The sequence below is a fragment of the Nyctereutes procyonoides genome, unplaced genomic scaffold (genome assembly GCF_905146905.1).
Source record: "Nyctereutes procyonoides isolate TBG_1078 unplaced genomic scaffold, NYPRO_anot_genome, whole genome shotgun sequence".
Taxonomy (NCBI): Eukaryota; Metazoa; Chordata; class Mammalia; order Carnivora; family Canidae; genus Nyctereutes; species Nyctereutes procyonoides.
Genome location: NW_026575139.1, coordinates 27,136,446 through 27,154,205, shown reverse-complemented (window position 1 = coordinate 27,154,205; position 17,760 = coordinate 27,136,446). Strand labels below are relative to the sequence as shown.

Sequence of the window (17,760 nt, the reverse complement as noted above, 5' to 3'; positions counted from 1 at the left end):
AAGGCAGGAAGAATGGATGAGTTGGCAGGGTCTGGGGCTGTCCAGGGAAGTGTGGAGTCCAGAGCCCTGGTGAGAGAGGATGCCTGGGTGGAGCTGAACTTGGAGTAGCAATTGCAGTAATAGGACTGTGAGCCATATCACATGACCAAGCACATCGCATTATGTGAAAAACTTTCTGCTTCTCCCTCCCAGATTAATTTTTTTAAGGACTTTTGTTTAGTATGAAGAATGTAAAAATATTTATCTTTATAAGCAGCTTTTAACAAAAATTTAGTTTGTTTGGGCTGTAAGGCAGCTGTGGCAACTTAAAGAGGATTGTATTTATATGTCTTAAGGTTGGGTTAGTATGGGGAAGTCAGCCTCACTGATATACTAGGAAGCAGTAGGCAGGAACCACAAATCTGTTGAGGTCCTACTATGTATCAATTGTACTATGTGTCATAAGTACTTACTACTAAGTACATTATATGTAGTATAGAGTTGCTAACTACTTTAAATATATACTAAATTTTGTATATTTACAAAATATTATTTTGAATATATTTTGAATTTTGATGTCACTGGAGACCAAGTCTGACAAGTTGGAAGTTATATGGGCATTGGAGGCAGTCCTGGGTTTGGATTTTAGTTTCTTGGTTGACAAGCTGCTTTACTTTTGGCAAGTGACCTATGTTCTTGGGCCTCAGTTTTCTCATCTGTCGAGTGGGAATAGTATCAGCCACTTGTTAGAATTGCTGTGATACCTTTGCTGGGCAATTCTGAGAAGCAGACAAGGCTGAGAACCCCTGATACAGGTCATCAGTATTTGTTCCATTTTATAGATGAGGAAACCAAGGCTCAGAGACACTAAGTAAGTATAGCCCTAAGTTGTTCATGATCACATGGCCTGGCCAGGATTGAAAGCCTGTTCTTTGACTCCAGGACCCTTGCTTTTTTTTCAGTACAGAGAGTTTCTGCCTAAATACAAGGGAAGCTGAAGGCGCTCCACCTCCACATGGTTGCCCAGACAGTAGCAGCGTGGCTGGGGTGGAGGGGTTAGGCGAAGAGAAGAAGAGAAGGCAGGCTCGTGGAATCCAGGTCAGTGGTTCCCAGACCTGACTGGGCTTCCACATCACCTGGGGACTGCTTACATTATAAATCTCCAGGGGCCACCCTAGGCCCACCAGATTGGAATTTTGAGGGGCATGGGACCCAGGAACCTGTATCTTTAGAGTCCACCTGGGTGGTTCTGTGGCTGCCAGTCTGGTTCAGGTCGTTGGACCAGCTTTTGGGAACCACTGAATGCTAACTAACGTCCTGAAATGATCAAACGATTACATCCCAGCAGAATCCTGGGTGCCTGGCATGGCCACCAAAACTGGCCCCTAGGGATTGAGCTCTAGCACCTTGCTTTAAGATCTTTGGTGTCAGACCTGCAGCCGACTCTTGCTCTGTCACTGAGCACCTGGACTTTGAGTTCGCCTATATAGAAGCCATCACGTCAGCAGGACCACTAAACAGGAAGAGTCATGTGTACTTCAGAGTCGTTGTTCTTTCTTTTTCCCCCCTGGAGGCTCCTGCCCACTCAGTCAGATTACAGCTATATAAACAAGCTTGTACTACTGAGCTAGCACACATCTTGTAAATCTTTTTTTCCTCAAGTGCTTAACATTGCTGATGTCAGAAAAAAAAAATCCATTGGGTTTTAATGGGCTGAGGCAGACAATGTGAAGTTGATACAATATGGAGGAGAGGAAATCACATCAACAGAAATTCTCCTTTGGCAGCACAAATATTCAGGCTATATTACAGTCAGGCTTTGTTTACCTCTCCCACAAGATATTTCCCTGAATAGAATTTTGAGGGCTAGATACAGAGAGGGGCAGGCATGACGTTTAACACGTTCAGTGGCATGTGATGGTGATCTCAGCGGCATTGGCGTGTCACTGAGGTGGTCTGCCTCTTAGTTGTGTGTCAGGGTCACCAGAGAGGCTTGCTGAACAGCTGATGGCTTCATCTCTGAATCCCTGAGGTGGGGGGAAGGGTTTCTCCAACGATTTTGATTCTGGTGGCCTGGGATTTCATGAAACCAGACTGCCGGTCAGTCGCTACCTTCATTCTGCACCAGGGAATGTGCAGGCCTTATTTTATTTCCTCTTCAAAAGCAACTCTGCAAAGTAGAGGGGTCTTATCTTCCAGATGGGAGTGAGGGGGGAGGTGGTCAACTGCCAAAGGCTACCCAGCAGTCTTGGCGTAGCCAGAGGTGAGATGCTATTTCAGGTGTGACTTCAAAGCCCCTTCCTTATCCACATTACTGAGGTCCTTCTACCTGCTGGGCTCAGCATTGTTATCTGCTGGACTCTAGGCTTTGCTCGCTCTAGAGAGGCTGGCATTACAAAGGAAGACAGCTGGCATTTGTTGTAACTGCAAGCTACGGATGCAACATAAGTTTGGAGTAAATTGCAGTCCTGATTTGCAGAAGATTCACTAATCAGAGTTTGAGTCATAGAAATGCTCAGTTGTTCTGTTATTCACAGGGTCTCTCCTCACTATACTTTCCATCCTCCCACATATTCCTTCTTATCTAAATTGCTCATGGATGGAACACCTGGGCAGCTCAGTCGGTGAAGTGTCTGACTCTTGATTTCAGCTCAGGTCATGATCCCAGGGTCGTGAGATCCAGCCCCATCTTGGGCTCCGTGCTGGGCGTGCAGCCTGCTTAACATACTCTCTCTCCCTCTCCCTTTGCCCCTCTCCCCCCTCCCCAGCTTGTGCCACATGCTCTCTCAAATAAATATAGATAGCTCATGGATTCCTGAGTTCAGGGCTGACTCATACCAATAAATTCTGGGGGAAAAAATCTGATTCTGTACATAGTTCTTTGTCATTAAAGAGCCTTCTTTGTGGGGCAGTTTTAATGGCATTTTATCTAGATGAATGTTCCTGAAGGAGTGCACTGCATCTTGGTAGAATATTATCAATTTCATCATTTAGGAATATTTGAGTGCCTACTATGTGCCACACCCTCTTCTAGGTGTTGGGGATAGAGGGGTGAACCCCACCGACAAAGACTCCACCCAAGCAGAATTGGCTTTAGTAGAGATCCCTGTTGAATGAGTAAACCAAGAGAGGTGCGAAGCCCTGTTATTTCTTACCCCGCATTTGACTGTCTACTTAATCTCCTTGAGATGATATTGTCTTTATGTTTTTTTTTTTTTCTCTTGGGTGCCTACTGCTTCTGGGACTTCAGATGGCCATGCCTGCATTGTCCGCTAGGCTGAAATGGCCTCTTCTGCCTCCCCCAGACTCCTATCCATCCTTCTGCTCTGATCTCAGTTGCCAGGTTCTATTCTGTGCCAGGATAACCAAACACCCACATGTTACGATGTCCTGCGTCTGTGGACATGTCTGTCCCCCCTCCTGGACTCTGAACACTTTAATGAGAGCATCTGTGACTAATTTATCTTTATATCTCCAGGGCCTAGCATGCAGCTTGAGTGAGTGGATGCTCAGTGTGTTTGCTCCAAGAAGAAATGTTGAGTCCCACCGCACCTGGTGGTGGGTGGTGGTGTTACGGAAATTGCTTCAAGGGGAGGGATGCCCAGTCTGGGAGGGGACGCTTCACTCCAGCAGTTCTGTGATTCTTTGACAAGTTCAGCATGAGCATTGCCATGACTCAAGGACACAGGCTAGGATATAGGCAGTAATGATTGAAGAGAGGTGGTTTGAAGGAAAGTTAGAAACATGAAGTTCTGAGGTTCTGGGCAGCTGGGAGGAATAGTGAAGATGCAGGGTTTTACAGTTATTGTCGACCTGAGGTCCAGAGACGCTGTGGCCTCACCTGGTTCTGACAGCTAGTTAATTGCAAATCAGTTTGGGGAACCAGGCCACTCAGTTCAGAAGGCTTTCTACTATGCTGGGATGGTGGTGACAGATAAGGAAGCAAAGGCACAGATAGGCGAAGTAGCTTGCCTCAGGTCACACTGCTTGTAAGTGGTGGAACCTAAATTCGGATGTGGATCGGTCTGATGACAGATGCCAGCTTGTAACCACTGAGCTACCTGTCTCTTCTTGGGGACTTCAAAAATCAAGCTCTTAAGGTGTTTTCAGTTCTCCTCTTTGTTAGCTGTAAGCCATGATAGGAAAGGAATATCATTACTGTGCTTTCTTTCTGTTGAAATGTAGGTGTGCGTTTTCAGAAAAGCATTCACATTCTCCAAATATTAAAATAAAAGGTCCTGAATTATTTACTTTGTATGTGTACATGCAGTATATATAAATAACATGAAGAAGTTTTTGGGGTTGTGCTACCACGAGATGCAAAATATTCCTATTTCATTTCTATTGTACTTCATTTAAAAATAAATATTTCATGCTATATTGTAATGAATGAAAATATAGCCCTTTAATGTCATGAACTCTAGCATCATAGTCAATGAATATAATTATAACCTCCTTACCTGTGTAGGTTTTGCATCCTGTTTCTCTAACGTCTGTTGACACATGGCCTGGAAAGTGGTTATATCACTATTTTAGAAATGATCCTTTCTAGACACAGGAAAGTTAAATGACATTGAGTTTCAAAATGAGCTGCTAGAGGAACCAAAAATAGAAGCTTTTCTACTACATACTAGACTCACTGAAATTCCTAACATGGAGACTGTCTGCCTGCACTTGTAGTCTGAAGTCCCAGCCCTGGACCAGTGGCTTGTAACACCAGAAATGTTTCTGTAGGGGGCGGGGAGCGGCCAGGGAAAGGCAAAGGCAGGGCTGACAAGATTGTTTCTAGGTCATTCCCAACCTTGCTGTTTTAACAGTTTTCTAGGTGGGAGATAATATGGTCATTAAAGTCAGAGTGTTCATTTACAAATAAAGCCAGAAACCCAAAATGGCTCTATTACATATATAAATGAGCAGTCATAAATGGACTCAATTTTTGTTTTTCACGCTCTGTTATATTCTGTGTTCAGGCAAAGGAGTAGGCAAATAAGTAGCTGTTGAAAAATAATAAAAGTGTGTTGTTCATTTAACTTTAAAAGCTGCTGATTGGAATTAATAATCAGCGTTGCATGTAGCACTACATTCATAGAAACACTGATATTACAATGTGTAGAGATAAGAGAAGGATGTTTTTTATCTCTTCATGTAATCTAACTTTAAAAATGCATCTTAATTCACAAATGATGAAGAAAGCAAGCAACATTCAAATGGTTATACTGTGGGCATTTAAATTCTTAGCACAAATGACAAATTCCTGTCTCTTGCCCATCTTCTATCCAAATCTGTTTTTATGGAATGACCTTTGGTACCAACTTATTTTACAATAAAATATTTCCTGCATTTTTATTTTGAATTGAAATGGCCTTTTCTGCCAAGTATGGTATTTATAAAAGTTTCTTTGATGAACAGCCTATGAATTTTGTGCAAATAACCCGGGCAGGCTCTCAGCTTAGTGATAACATTTGTATAGGACTTTTATGGCTTTATATGATACATTCACATTCAGTTTATTAGACCCTCACCTGTGAGTACTCCATGGAATTCACATTTTACTGATGAGAGCAATGTAGAGGGAGGGGCCTCAGCATGATTCTGGGTATACAGCAGGCATTCAGCATTTTGTTTTAAAAGGAAGTTAACAAAGAGAACCCAATAGGTTAACTTGTTCATAGTAGCACAGCAAATAGAGTATGATACCAAGAACTGAACTTCTTTTCTCAAAAATTCTGTCATTGTTTCACTGATACCTTTTTAGGCTTTTTAAAAAGGTCAAATTAAAAATATTCACTTTACTTAATTGAGGTAAAATTCACATAACAGAAAATTAACTACTTTAAAGAATATATTTCAGTGGCATTTAACACATTCACAACGTTTTGCATCCTTCACCTCTATCTAGTGCAAAAATGTTTTCGTTATCCCAGAGGAGACCCCATATCCATTAAGCAGTAACCCCATTCCATTCTCTGCCCAGCTGTTGGCAGCTACCAACCTGCTTCCTGTATCTACACATTTACCTGTTCTAGATATTCTACATAAATGGAATTATACAATATGTCTCTTAGTCTGTTTGGGCTGCTGTAACAGAATATCATAAATTGGCTGGCGTATAAACAACAGGAATTTATTTCTCATATTTCTGGAAGCTGGCAAGTCCAAGATCTAGGCTTGAGCAGATTTAGTGTGTGGCCCATGGATGGCTTTATTCTCACTATGTCTTTAAAATATTTTATTTATTTATTCATGAGAGACACAGAGCACGCATGAGAGAGGCAGAGACACAGGCAGAGGGAGAAGCAGGCTCCATGCGGGGAGCCCGACGTGGGACTCGATCCTGAGTCTCCAGGATCACACTGGGCCGAAGGCGGCACTAAACCACTGAGCCACCCGGGCTGCCCTCACTAGGTCTTCACATGGCAGAAGGGAGCTCTCTGAGTTCTCTTATAAGGGCATTAATCACCTCCCAAAGGCTATACGTCCTACTACCATCACACTGGGGGTTAGGATTTCAACATATGAATTTGGATGGGGCTGTGAACATTCAATCCATTGCAGTGATTTTTGTGTCTGGCTTCTTTTACTAAGCATGATGTTTTCAAGATAAACCAATGTTGTATCAATACTTTACAGATTTTCATGGGTGAATTTTATTCTGTGGTAGGGATAGACCATATTTGGTTTATCTATTCATCAGTTGATGGACACTGAGTTGTTTCCATGTTTTGGCTGTTGTGAAGAGTACTGCTGTGAATGTTTGTATTCAAGTATTTGTTTGAATACTTGTTTTCAGTTCTTTGGGATATAGTTGAATTTTCAGGTTATTGGTGATTCTGTGTTTAACTTTTGAGGAACTACTAGACTATTTTTCATAGCGACTCAACCATTTTATATTCCTACCACAAGACACAGTGCTTAGATTTCCCCACATCCTTGTCAACACTTGTTATTTGAGGTTTTTCTTTTTTACTATGACCATCCTAGTAGATATAAAGTGGTATTTCCTTGTGGTTTTGATTTGCATTTTCCTGATAAAGTATTTCAGATTTTAAAACATAGAATTAATCAGAAAGTGAGCTTTGGTAAGACAAAATCAACATCAAAATGAGTGTGCTTCATCTGTCTTCAGGAGATTATTTAGAACTGGCATGAGCTTACCTTTAGGGTACAAGATTCTGGGCTGAAAATAATGAATGAACATGAATGATTAGAAGAATGTATGTGGATAACAAGACCCCAGTTTCCCCTAAACATTTTTTTAAATACTGCTGAAATCAAGAGGAAAATATGAAATTCTTCATGTTTTATTTTCATATCACCTGCCAAAAGATACTTCTTTGCATTAAGAGCTTTCTCTATGGAATTTTTTCATGTCTTAATGGTCTGTTCATTTATTTTTGCAGCGTGAGTGAAGACATCCGGCATGGCTCAGGGATCTGGGGACCAAAGAGCAGTGGGGATTGCTGACCCAGAAGAAAGTTCTCCAAATATGATAGTCTACCGCAAAGTAAGGCCTCTCATTAAAAGCTGGGGGTGCTGCCTGTGTGTTTGTTGTGTGTAGGGTTGACTGATGGTTGACAGCTTGACAAATGTTTTCTGCCTAAACTGCCTTGACTGCTAAATGAATATCATTTTCTTCTCATATCCTCTGATTTTCCAATTCAAAACTCAAGGAACTTAGGTTTGTCATACTTGAAAAATATGATTTGATTTTCTTTAAAGATTTTATTTTTAAGTAATCTCTACACTGAATGTGGGGCTTGAACTTAACAACCCTGAGATCAAGAGGCACATGCTCTATAGAGTGAGCCGGCCAGGCGCCCCTGATTTGGTTTTCTTTGAAAAAGCAAAGATTGCCCAAGCAATGCAGAGGGAGATCTATTCTCCTTCAAGGTAAAGGCCTTTGTATAACATTGTTTTTGAACCCTTATTGTACAAGAACTGGTCTAGATGCTATGGGAGATACAGAGGTGTGCATGTATTCGCAGTTGGTAGGAGACATAAGATATACAGAAATACCTGTAACAGTCTAAGTGTTAATTTTCAAAAAAAAAGGTGCAAATAGAGTGTTACATGAAATCAGAGGAGGGGGTGATTACTTCCAGGCTTAGAGGTCAGGTGTGGCCTGGTGGAAAAGTAGTCTTTGAACTCAGTTTTAAAGGATGAGTAGGACTGCTTTATGTGGAAAGCAGAAGGGAAGAACAACATTCCAGGTGGTGAGATGCATTCAGGAGAGGGAAGGAGCTGAAGAAAGTGAACAGCAACCAGAACCAGTGAGCTTGGGGGCATAGGTGGCTTACATGGAGTAATGGAGGTTAGGTTTTGGGAAGAGAGTCTGGATGGAGCCAGATTTTTAGATTGTCAAACCATAGGCAATTTAATCATGAACAACTTTTGTGCCAAGAGTTGTAAAATTAGTATCTCTTTGGAATTGTGAGTCTTGCCCCAGGGTGCCAGATGTATGGTTGTGAAGGTAGATTTGAGGCTTGAGGGGGTGCTGTTGGTGTTTTTGTCTCTGTGAGAAAGGTAAGGAGGATGTTAATTTAGCAGGAGAAATGCCCCCTCAGAATTGAGTGAGACTGAGCAAAGGGATTAAAGAGTCTGCATTAAAAATGACTTGGAAATGGAATGAATATAGAATTAGGAGCGGAATAAAGAATCAAAGATGACTGCGTTTTGACCTTGGGTTATAGAAAGACATTGCTGCTGTTCATTCAAATGGGGACATTTGGAAGACTGTCTTAAAGGAAGGAAATATGGCACATAGGTTTTATTTGTGCATATGTTGAATTTGAGGTAATTGTGGGACCCAGGAAATTGAACAGAATCCCCTACCCCTGGACAAGCAGAGCAGGACTGATACTTGGACCCAGGCTCGAGCTTGTAAATAAACCCTCGTGTGATTGCATTGGTGTTGGCTCCTTGGTGGTTTCTCGGATTCGCGATCTTGGGCACAACAGTAATAACTGCTTCTTATTAATACAGCTTTTTAAGGCTTCAATGTTTGTGAAAGTTTCGCCTAACTGTATTACATATTAATAAGGAAAATGAGTTTATGTTCATTCATTTCACTAAATATTTGAGTTGTCTACTGGGTTCTGTGTATTCTGCAAGACTCTGCGTTTGATCTCTGCTAACCACGTGGGCAGGGTTGAACTAGATATATTCCTGGATGATCAATATGGTGAATTTTTCCCTTTTCTTATAAAAATAGAACTCAAACTATTCTTGCTTAGAGTATCAAATTTTTTTAATCCTTTGCTTTGTAAGAGAATGCTTAGATGCATTTCTAATAGAGATGTCTATTAAGTTGTCGTAAAGAAAAAAGAGATTAACAGGGCTAACCAATTAGTGAAGCATACAGAATAAAAGAAAGATGTTTTTTCATTATTACCTTCTTAACCCACTCCATGCTGGGAAACCCTGTGCCAAGCTCATAGGAACATGAGCTTTGGAATCAGATGTAGGTTTAAATGATTGCAACTCTACCATTTCCTGGTGGTATGACCTTGAGTTAGTTATTAACTTCTGTGAATCTCAAGTTTCTTCATTTTTGAAAAAAAAAAAGGTGGGAGAAAGGATAGTACCTCTTGGGGTCATTGTAAAGATTCATTTAGACAAAGTAAATGAGACATCTCCCATCTTGTTTTGTATAGAGGCAGTCCATAATGAATGCTTCTTTTTCTTTTATCTTTAGGTCATATGAAGACAGTGTCATTTGTAGAGGAAATAAATTATAAAATGTGTAAATGTTGGTGCTGTTAATAAGTTGACTAAAGTATATTCATAGAATGAGTTGCTTTTTTTAAGACTCTGGAAAACAATACAAATATTTTTATATTGTTCAGGAGACTGTAAACCAATGGGTTAGTAAAGGTTAGTAGGAAATGTAAAGGTCATGCAACCCAAACACCTTTCTACTAGAAGGTTTGGTATTATGTTGAAAGGAAAACTTCCTTCAGGTTTGTGGGAACTCAATTTTTACTTTTTAGGTAGTAGGAGGGGACTCTTTTCTGGTTTAATTTAGATACAAAGTTGTCGATTGCTGTAGTTCTTCAGAGATAGAACTAGTGGCCATTTGGTTTCTATATTGGAAATATATCTTCCTTCCTTATGACGAATTTGTAGTGGGGTATGCATGTGTTCATGTTATTTGCTATATTAGTTAATTACTATAAAAGGGATATTGCATCTGTTCGATTTATTAGAAAGAAAGATGGCATTGCTTAGTATGGGTCTAGGGCCTGGAATCATTTAAACTTGGTTAATTTGACTAAATCATGGTTATGTTCCAACTGTGCGAGATTTACCTAGCTCTTTGCTTGCACTGCTGTAGATCAGCTGTTGGCTACTACCAATACAACCAATATTGCAGGACACTATCCTCAAGGTGTCAGTAAAGATTAAACCTTGAAACCAAGGTCAATTCAAAACATTTACTATATAAGTCCTTTTCCATAGTGATTTTTTCAAGGTTGTAAACTCTAAAACCAAATCTTTTCTTAGAGGTCTACAACAAACATTTACATTAAAATTTATGCAAATAGTGCTTTCCTTTTTGTTTTTGTTTTTTTTCCTCTTTGTTGTTTCTTACTCATGTCAGATGTTTTTAGTGTGAAGTTTTTGCTTGGACTGTGATGTGTTGATTCAGATGCTGACATTTAAAAAGCCAAATCTAGAGAAATGGAGCTTTCGGGTAAACTTCCGAGTAATAAGTGGGATGATTAGGTCCATAATGTTGTTGTGACTTTTAAATGCCATTTAGGATGGTAACCTTCTGACATATGAGTAATGATGGGTGGGTTTTGTAAACCTACACTCTCAGAATCCTCTTCATTTTCTTTTCATGTTTTCTGTGTCATTAACTGTGAGATGTTGTACTTTCCCAAGGCATGATTTATTTATTGAGTGGAACAGACTTTCTAATTTAGTTTTTCATCCTTCACATTCACATTTTGGATTGGAGGTGTGTATGAAAAATGTATTGGTCACATTAAAAATCTATTTAAGAGAAAAAGCTTAATTATTCATTAAGTCACCCAGACCCTTTTTTATATTCCTGGATCCAAAAGCTCCTGGGTCATTGAATTGTCCGATGTAGGGATAATATTTGAACCTGACTGAACATCAGATCATTTAGGGATGTTTTATAAAAATATTGATCCTCAAAGGATCCCTTCTCCAAGATATTTTTGTTTCATTAGGTCTAAATTGGGTCCTGGGGATCTGAATTTTTTAAAAATTTTTTATTAAAATTTTTTTTAAAAAAGATTGTATTTATTTATTTAAGAGAGAGAGAGGGCATGAGTGGGGAGGGAGAAGAGACAGAGGGAGAGGGAGAAGCAGACTCCTACTGAGCAGGGAGCCCGACACTGGCCAATCCCAGGACCCTGAGATCATGACTTGAACCACGGGCAGACACTTAACCAACTACCCAGGCACCCCCTGGGAATCTGAGTTTTAAACTCTTCTCAGGAGAATCTGAGTTTGAAATGTACTTATTTAGTATCTTTTACAATATCCAGGTAGAGTACATATGGCAAAGTAAAGGGAAAGTTGATGTTTTGAAGTGGGTTTTTTACTTTATTTATAGATCTCTCAGATGTGGAAGGACCAGTTTCCTGTCATAGACTTACAAGTAAGGGATTTTAGTAACATCATCATTTATATGAGCAAACTGAAGTATGGAGAGAGCGTGTAACTTGCATAATGTTACCCAGCAGTTTCCAAGTGAAGCCATGATTGTGTCCAGATAGTCTGACTCTCCCCGTTGGTGTCCCTTCCACGACAATGTTATCAACCTCAGACTGCCATTGCCACATAGTTGGGGCTCGACAGACATTGGATGAATTAAATAAATGAAAATACTGTGCAGCAGATCTTTGCTTTCATGCTGATCCTCAGGGATTTGACTTGAGTAAACGTTGAACATTTGTAATGCTAAAGCTTCCTTCTACTTGCTGGTGCTCTTGTTTCTTGGGTAAAGATATTCTAAAATGTTTACTTTCTTTTATAAACTCAGGATTCTTTTGAGTACAAGTAGGTTGCTTCCCGATTTTGTTTAGTTCTCTGAGTGGTGTTAATAACATCTCTTGAAAAATTTCCAACTGGACTGGTAATTTGATTTAGAACTCTGGGCAATTAGATGGTAGTTGGACAGAGAAAATTGTAGCTTAACTTGACCCAGACTTGGGTCATGAGGCAGTACAGTGTGATGGAAGATACCAAACAGGGAGCAGAGAGCCCTGGATATCTGGCCCCAGCTCCTACTCTCACTGCTTTGGTTCTCTGGATGGGCAACTTCATTTTCCAAGCTCTGTTTCATATTTTGATTTCTTTCTCTCTCCTTTCTTTTCCTCCTTCCTTCCGAACCACAAAATACTTCTTACACAAACAGAATATATTCATTGTCCACATAAAGTAAAAAGAAGCATGATAAGGTGAACCCTGTGTACCTAGCAACCCATCAATATAATAAATAAAATACTACTTTGGCTTCATTTCCTTTTCTGTAAAATGAGGGGATTGGACTAAATATTGTAAACATACTTTTCTGCAATGATTTACAAGTTTCATTCTGTAAATTTTTAATAATTTAGAAGTTAATAAAGTTCCCTGATGTCAAAACAGTGTTGTGAGACTGTAGGTGTACTTAGGGTCTTTTGAACTTTTTTTAAAAAATATTTTATTTATTTATTCATGAAAGAGAGAGAGAGAGAGAGAGAGAAAGAGGCAGAGACACAGGTTGAGGGAGAAGCAGGCTCCATGTGGGGAGCCCGACATGGGACTCGATCCCAAGTCTCTAGGATCAGGCCCTGGGCTGAAGGCAGCGCTAAACCGCTGAGCCACCTGGGCTGCCCATCTTTTGAACTTTTCTGGAAATATTTTAAGCAGTCCTACAAAACCTAAACTGAATTGAGATAAAACTTAATGTAGTTCAGCATCAGAAGAAAAATTGTACTTTAATGATTTAACATTCAACAGTTAAAGTGTTTTCTGGGTGGCGACTTGTTTCTTTGGCTAGCCAGTAACATTTAAAATGTTTGTACAGGTATCATTTGGCGGTACTGATTGTATGTTAGATAGTAGGAACTGTGTTTAAATAGTATCACTGGGTACTGTCAGTAATGCATAGTGTTAGGGATGAATTAGAAGTCTTAGAGAAAGAAGAAAAGGCTAGTGTTATTATATGTCATTGCTGGCTTCCTTCACTTGTTAGTTTCCAGTTTTTTATTCCTTCTCTGCTGGGATTTTGGTCTTGCCTTTGTGTTGCCCTGATACTCCAAGGTCACTTTCCCTAATATTCTAGGACCCTTGCAGTCCTGGGCAGAAGTTGCTTTAGGCATATTTCCAAAAAGTAAATGTAGCACTATTTTAGTTACACAGGCAATGGTATGCAGCAAGAAGGTAGGGGGCAGGGGAAATCTAGCCTGGAAGAGACAAGCCTGATGAGCAAGCTGGGAATAGGACATTGTTTTGGAATTCATGGAAGGCAGTTGTAGTGGCCAGCACAACTGAGGGTCAGGGAACCTGTAGATCTTGGTGACCAAGGCACAATGAGGATTAGAAATAATTTAATCAACAAATATGTATCAAGTGTCATTTGTGTGCCAGATGCTAGGAATGCAAGAAGAGGTCTGCCCTGACAAAACCTAATGGGTTTTGGGTACCTAGATAGTTGCAAGAGGCAATTGGTAGAGGTGAGCTGAGGAATGTGGAAGGATGTAGAAGGGTCAGAAGCCCATATCAAGAGAGAGGATAATAATGTCATAGAAGACATCCTGAGGATTTGGCACCTACCTTAATTTGTGAAAGAGGACTAGGAATTACCCTGGCAGAGAAGGAAAAAAAGATAAGTGCAGGAAGGAGAATAACTACCACATGGAAAGGGACAGAGTGTGATGTGATAAACTGAGTTGGGGGAACGTCAAGTGGTTGTTTTCTTGGAGCTAGGTGTATGTGCTGGAGGTTGAGAAATAAAGTTGGCTGAGGAGATGAGGCCTGGATCATGGAAGACCTTACATATCATGCCCAAGATTTAGGACACCATGCAGTTATCTTCCCTTTGCATCTGCACACTCACATTCGACCCTTCCAGGCCCCAGGAGGTAGACTCACCTGCAGGGCTTTTGGTATCTCTGGCTTTGATTCAGATTTGGTCAGTAGAAGCCTGGAGAGAGAGGGGAAAGAGGAAGAAGAGCAAAGCCAAGGTGTTCCTTCTCGTGGCTCTCTCTCTACAGAGTCTTCCTTCTTTCTTGCTCATGCCCCTTGGCTGAAGGTCATTGTTCCTCCCAGGGCAGACTTTTCTCCTCTGCGTCCTGCTACCCTTGTCTTCTCCTCATCTTTTTGTGCATCTGGGTGGCTCCAGTTTGTATAGTCTTCTATGGCTGTATAGCCAATTACCTCAAAATTTAATGGGATTAATTGGCTTAAGCACAGCCAATGTTACCTCATGAAACCTCATAGTTTTCATGAGTCAGTATTCTTAGGTAGGTCCTCTGGGTCATGTCTCTCACAAAGACCACATTAAAGATGTTGGCAGGATTGCAGTTTCATTTGAAGGCTCACCTGGGGAGAGGTCTACCTCAAGCTTCCTCATGTAGTTGTTGGCTGGATTCAGTTCCTCTAGTGCTGTGGGAATGATAGCCTCAGGTCCTCACTACCAGTTGACTGGAGCCACTCTCAGTTTCTTGCCACATGTGTTTCTCCACGGGGTAGTTCCCAACACAGCAGCTTGTTTTATCAGAGTGAGTAAGAAAGAATGGGAGTTTCACTCTTTGATAACCTAATCTTGGACATAACATCCTATATCCTTTCTGTTAGGAGCCGGTGAGTAGGTCCACTGCTAGGTGAGGGGTTTATGCACAAGTCAGAGGTTCCTGAGTGTTCTCTTGTGGTTCTCCTATACTCTGCCACTTTTTTATACTTTATCCTTTTTGAAATAAACCTTTTTTGAATTGTCTTATGTGTGCCATCTGTTTTCTGACAAGTCTCTGACTCATGCAGGTATTAGCCCCAAAGCAAAGGAAAGCCACTGAAACTTTGTTTTTCTTCATAAGGAAAGTCACTACAAAAGAACTTAAAGCTGGGAAGTCATATGGTCAGTGGGGAGAATTCACTTGTGCTGAGAGGGTGTAAGAGAAATGGTAAGATTAGTAGACAGAATGGTTTGGTGATTTTACAGGAATTCAGGTGAGGACAAGATGATATGTTAATGGCAGTGGTAACATAGCCGAGGGGATGTATTTGGAAGGTAGAACCAACAGGATTTAGTGACCAATAAGATCTAGAGCGAATCTGAGGGGAATGAGGAGGTATCTTTTCACCAGGTTACACCTGGGAAATGTCAGAAGGTCTCCTGGAACCAACAAAATTTTGAACCAAATAACTGTAGAACAGGATTGCCTGCACCTCCACTCCTTGTGTGTAGAGAAATCAAATGTCATGGAAGGAGTATGTAACTCGGCCACCGTGTCTCTGTATCGATTATGGCTACACCACTAGCTCACTTTGGGCCATGCCCAAGTTGCTTCTCTTTTAAGTCTAGTTCTACAATTTGTGAAGTGAGGGGTTAGCTAGGCTGAGTCATCTTGAAAGTACTTTCAGCTCTAACATGCTAGGGCTTTCATAATCTAAAATAAAGACATTTACATTTCCTTACCTGTTTATTCTTCTCATAACCGTCTTTTCTTTTAAATTTTCTTTAAAAAGTTAACCCAAGCAAAACTTTAAAAAAGTCATGTAAGTCAGTGTGTTTCAAACAAATGCTTTTTGGTGTCTTGAACATTTAGGCCTTCTTTTCCTTTTCTTTTCTCCCAAGGACTAACTTCAGAGAGGTATTCTGGGTAACTAATTTAATTGTTCAATCTGCATTTTAAGATTCCTCTCATTAAGTATTTTGAAGGTTTTTTATTGCCTTAGGAAAAAACTGTTCTGTTTTCCTTTTCCCCTAGGATTGGACTTGCTAGAGGAAAAGCTCCCCATCACATTATCTTGGTTGGCAGGAGACAGGAGTGTGGGCAAGTCCCCGACCAGTGGTATCAGTGTCCACAGATGAAAGGGATGGTATTTTTAGTGTCGAGAATAGCTCAGTGTGGTTTAATATGATGTGTTTCCACGAGTATAGGTTTCTAATTTGGAAAGCCCTTGGTGTGTTCAAGGCTTCGTTTTATTTTTTCCTATTTCCCACTCTTCATTTCAAAGAGTCTAAGATTTTACATTTTGGCAATTTATTACTCTCACTATTGACACTCCTTTGCAGTATCCCTACACTGTGGATAACTTGAATAGCCATAGAGTGAAGGCCTCATTCTCATGATTTGAACAAGAAAAACTAAAAGCCTACAGATATCTGTGAAGGGAAAATACATAAATATTTCAATCATTGCGATATAGGAACATTGTTAAGAAATGTTTGCCAATAGAAATCAAAATAGAAAATGGACAAATCTTTTGACCTGCATTCTCAATTCTAAAAATGTATTATAATAAGGGAATGGAAAAAATATACAAATATGGACATATAGACACACATTCATAGCAAGAGAATATTCATACCTCTATAGTAAAGAACATCAAAAGATATAAATCAATTGAATATTTGTTGAAAAGGAATTAAATAATCATGGGGGGATAGGATTTATATTTGGGTGACCCCCCAGTTAGGTTACTGGATCCCTGTTCTGGTAGACCTACTAATTTCATTGAAAGGAAGATGGTTATTGACATCCTAGGATGTGGTCCAATCAAATATTCTGTACTTTTAAAACCCTACAAGACTTTGCCATTTTAGTTTTATTTGCTAAATACAATCGATGGTGTAGATTTACAAAAAATATTGTTTTCATTGCTTTATTATTTTCTACATCTCTGTGCTTACCTCTTGGATCATTTGTTTCTTTTGTCTGGAGAGCTACCTTTAGTATTTTCTTTAGTCAGGTCTGTTGATACAAATTAAGAAAGATAATAGGGATTTATTGGCTATCCACTCTATACCAGGCACTGCTGGGTACTGCACATACACTGAATCATGTAATCACCAGAATGGCTTGTTAGGCAAGTGATGATCACCCTAAATTTACATGTAAGAAAACAAGATCAGGGAGATCCCTGGGTGGCTCAGTGGGTTAGCACCTGCCTTTGGCCCAGGGCATGATCCTGGAGACCCGGGATCGAGTCCCACATCAGGTTCCCCGCATGGAGGTGCTTTTCCCACTGCCTATGTCTCTGCCTCTCTGTCTCTCTCTGTGTGTCTCTCATGAATGAATAAATAAAATCTTAAAAAAAAAACAGGATCAGAATGAATAAGTGACTGGTATTGAGATTTGAATCTGGGGCTTGCTTTATTCTAAAGTTTGTAATTTTTTAAAAGAAATTAAATTATGTAGAAAAAAAGATCTCAAAGTAGTTTGTGGTTAATTATAGGAAGGTTGGTGTTGACAAGGTGGGTTTACAGAGGAGGAAGGAATTTTTCTATGTGTTTTTTTAAGATTTTATTTATTTATTCATGAGAGACGGGGGGGGTGCGGGGAAAGAGGCAGAGACATAGGCAGAGGGAGGAGAAGCAGGTTCCATACAGGGAGCCTGATGCGGAACTCGATCCTGGGAGAGCGGGATCACGACCCGAGCCAAAGGCAGATGCTCAACCACTGAGCCATCCAGGCATCCCAGGAGGAAGGAATTTTAAGAGAAATAACTTGAACTGCATGTTTAAGAAAGGGGAGAATTTTGTTCTGTAGGAAAAGCCAAGAAATGATTTTAGGTGATGGGAGTTGTGGAAGCAAA

The 17,760-nt window shown here is 40.2% G+C and overlaps 1 protein-coding gene across 6 annotated transcripts in view; it reads left to right on the top strand.

The window, feature by feature from the left end:
• Positions 1–17,760, top strand: part of RGS6 (regulator of G protein signaling 6) — a 564,384-nt gene that overhangs the window by 37,782 nt on the left and 508,842 nt on the right. For all 6 annotated transcript variants that reach the window (XM_055304454.1, XM_055304453.1, XM_055304455.1 and 3 more), the window contains one exon: positions 7,380–7,483. In XM_055304454.1, coding sequence (XP_055160429.1) covers positions 7,400–7,483 — 84 coding nt within the window. In that variant the 5' untranslated portion in view covers positions 7,380–7,399. The remainder of the gene's footprint in view (positions 1–7,379; positions 7,484–17,760) is intronic.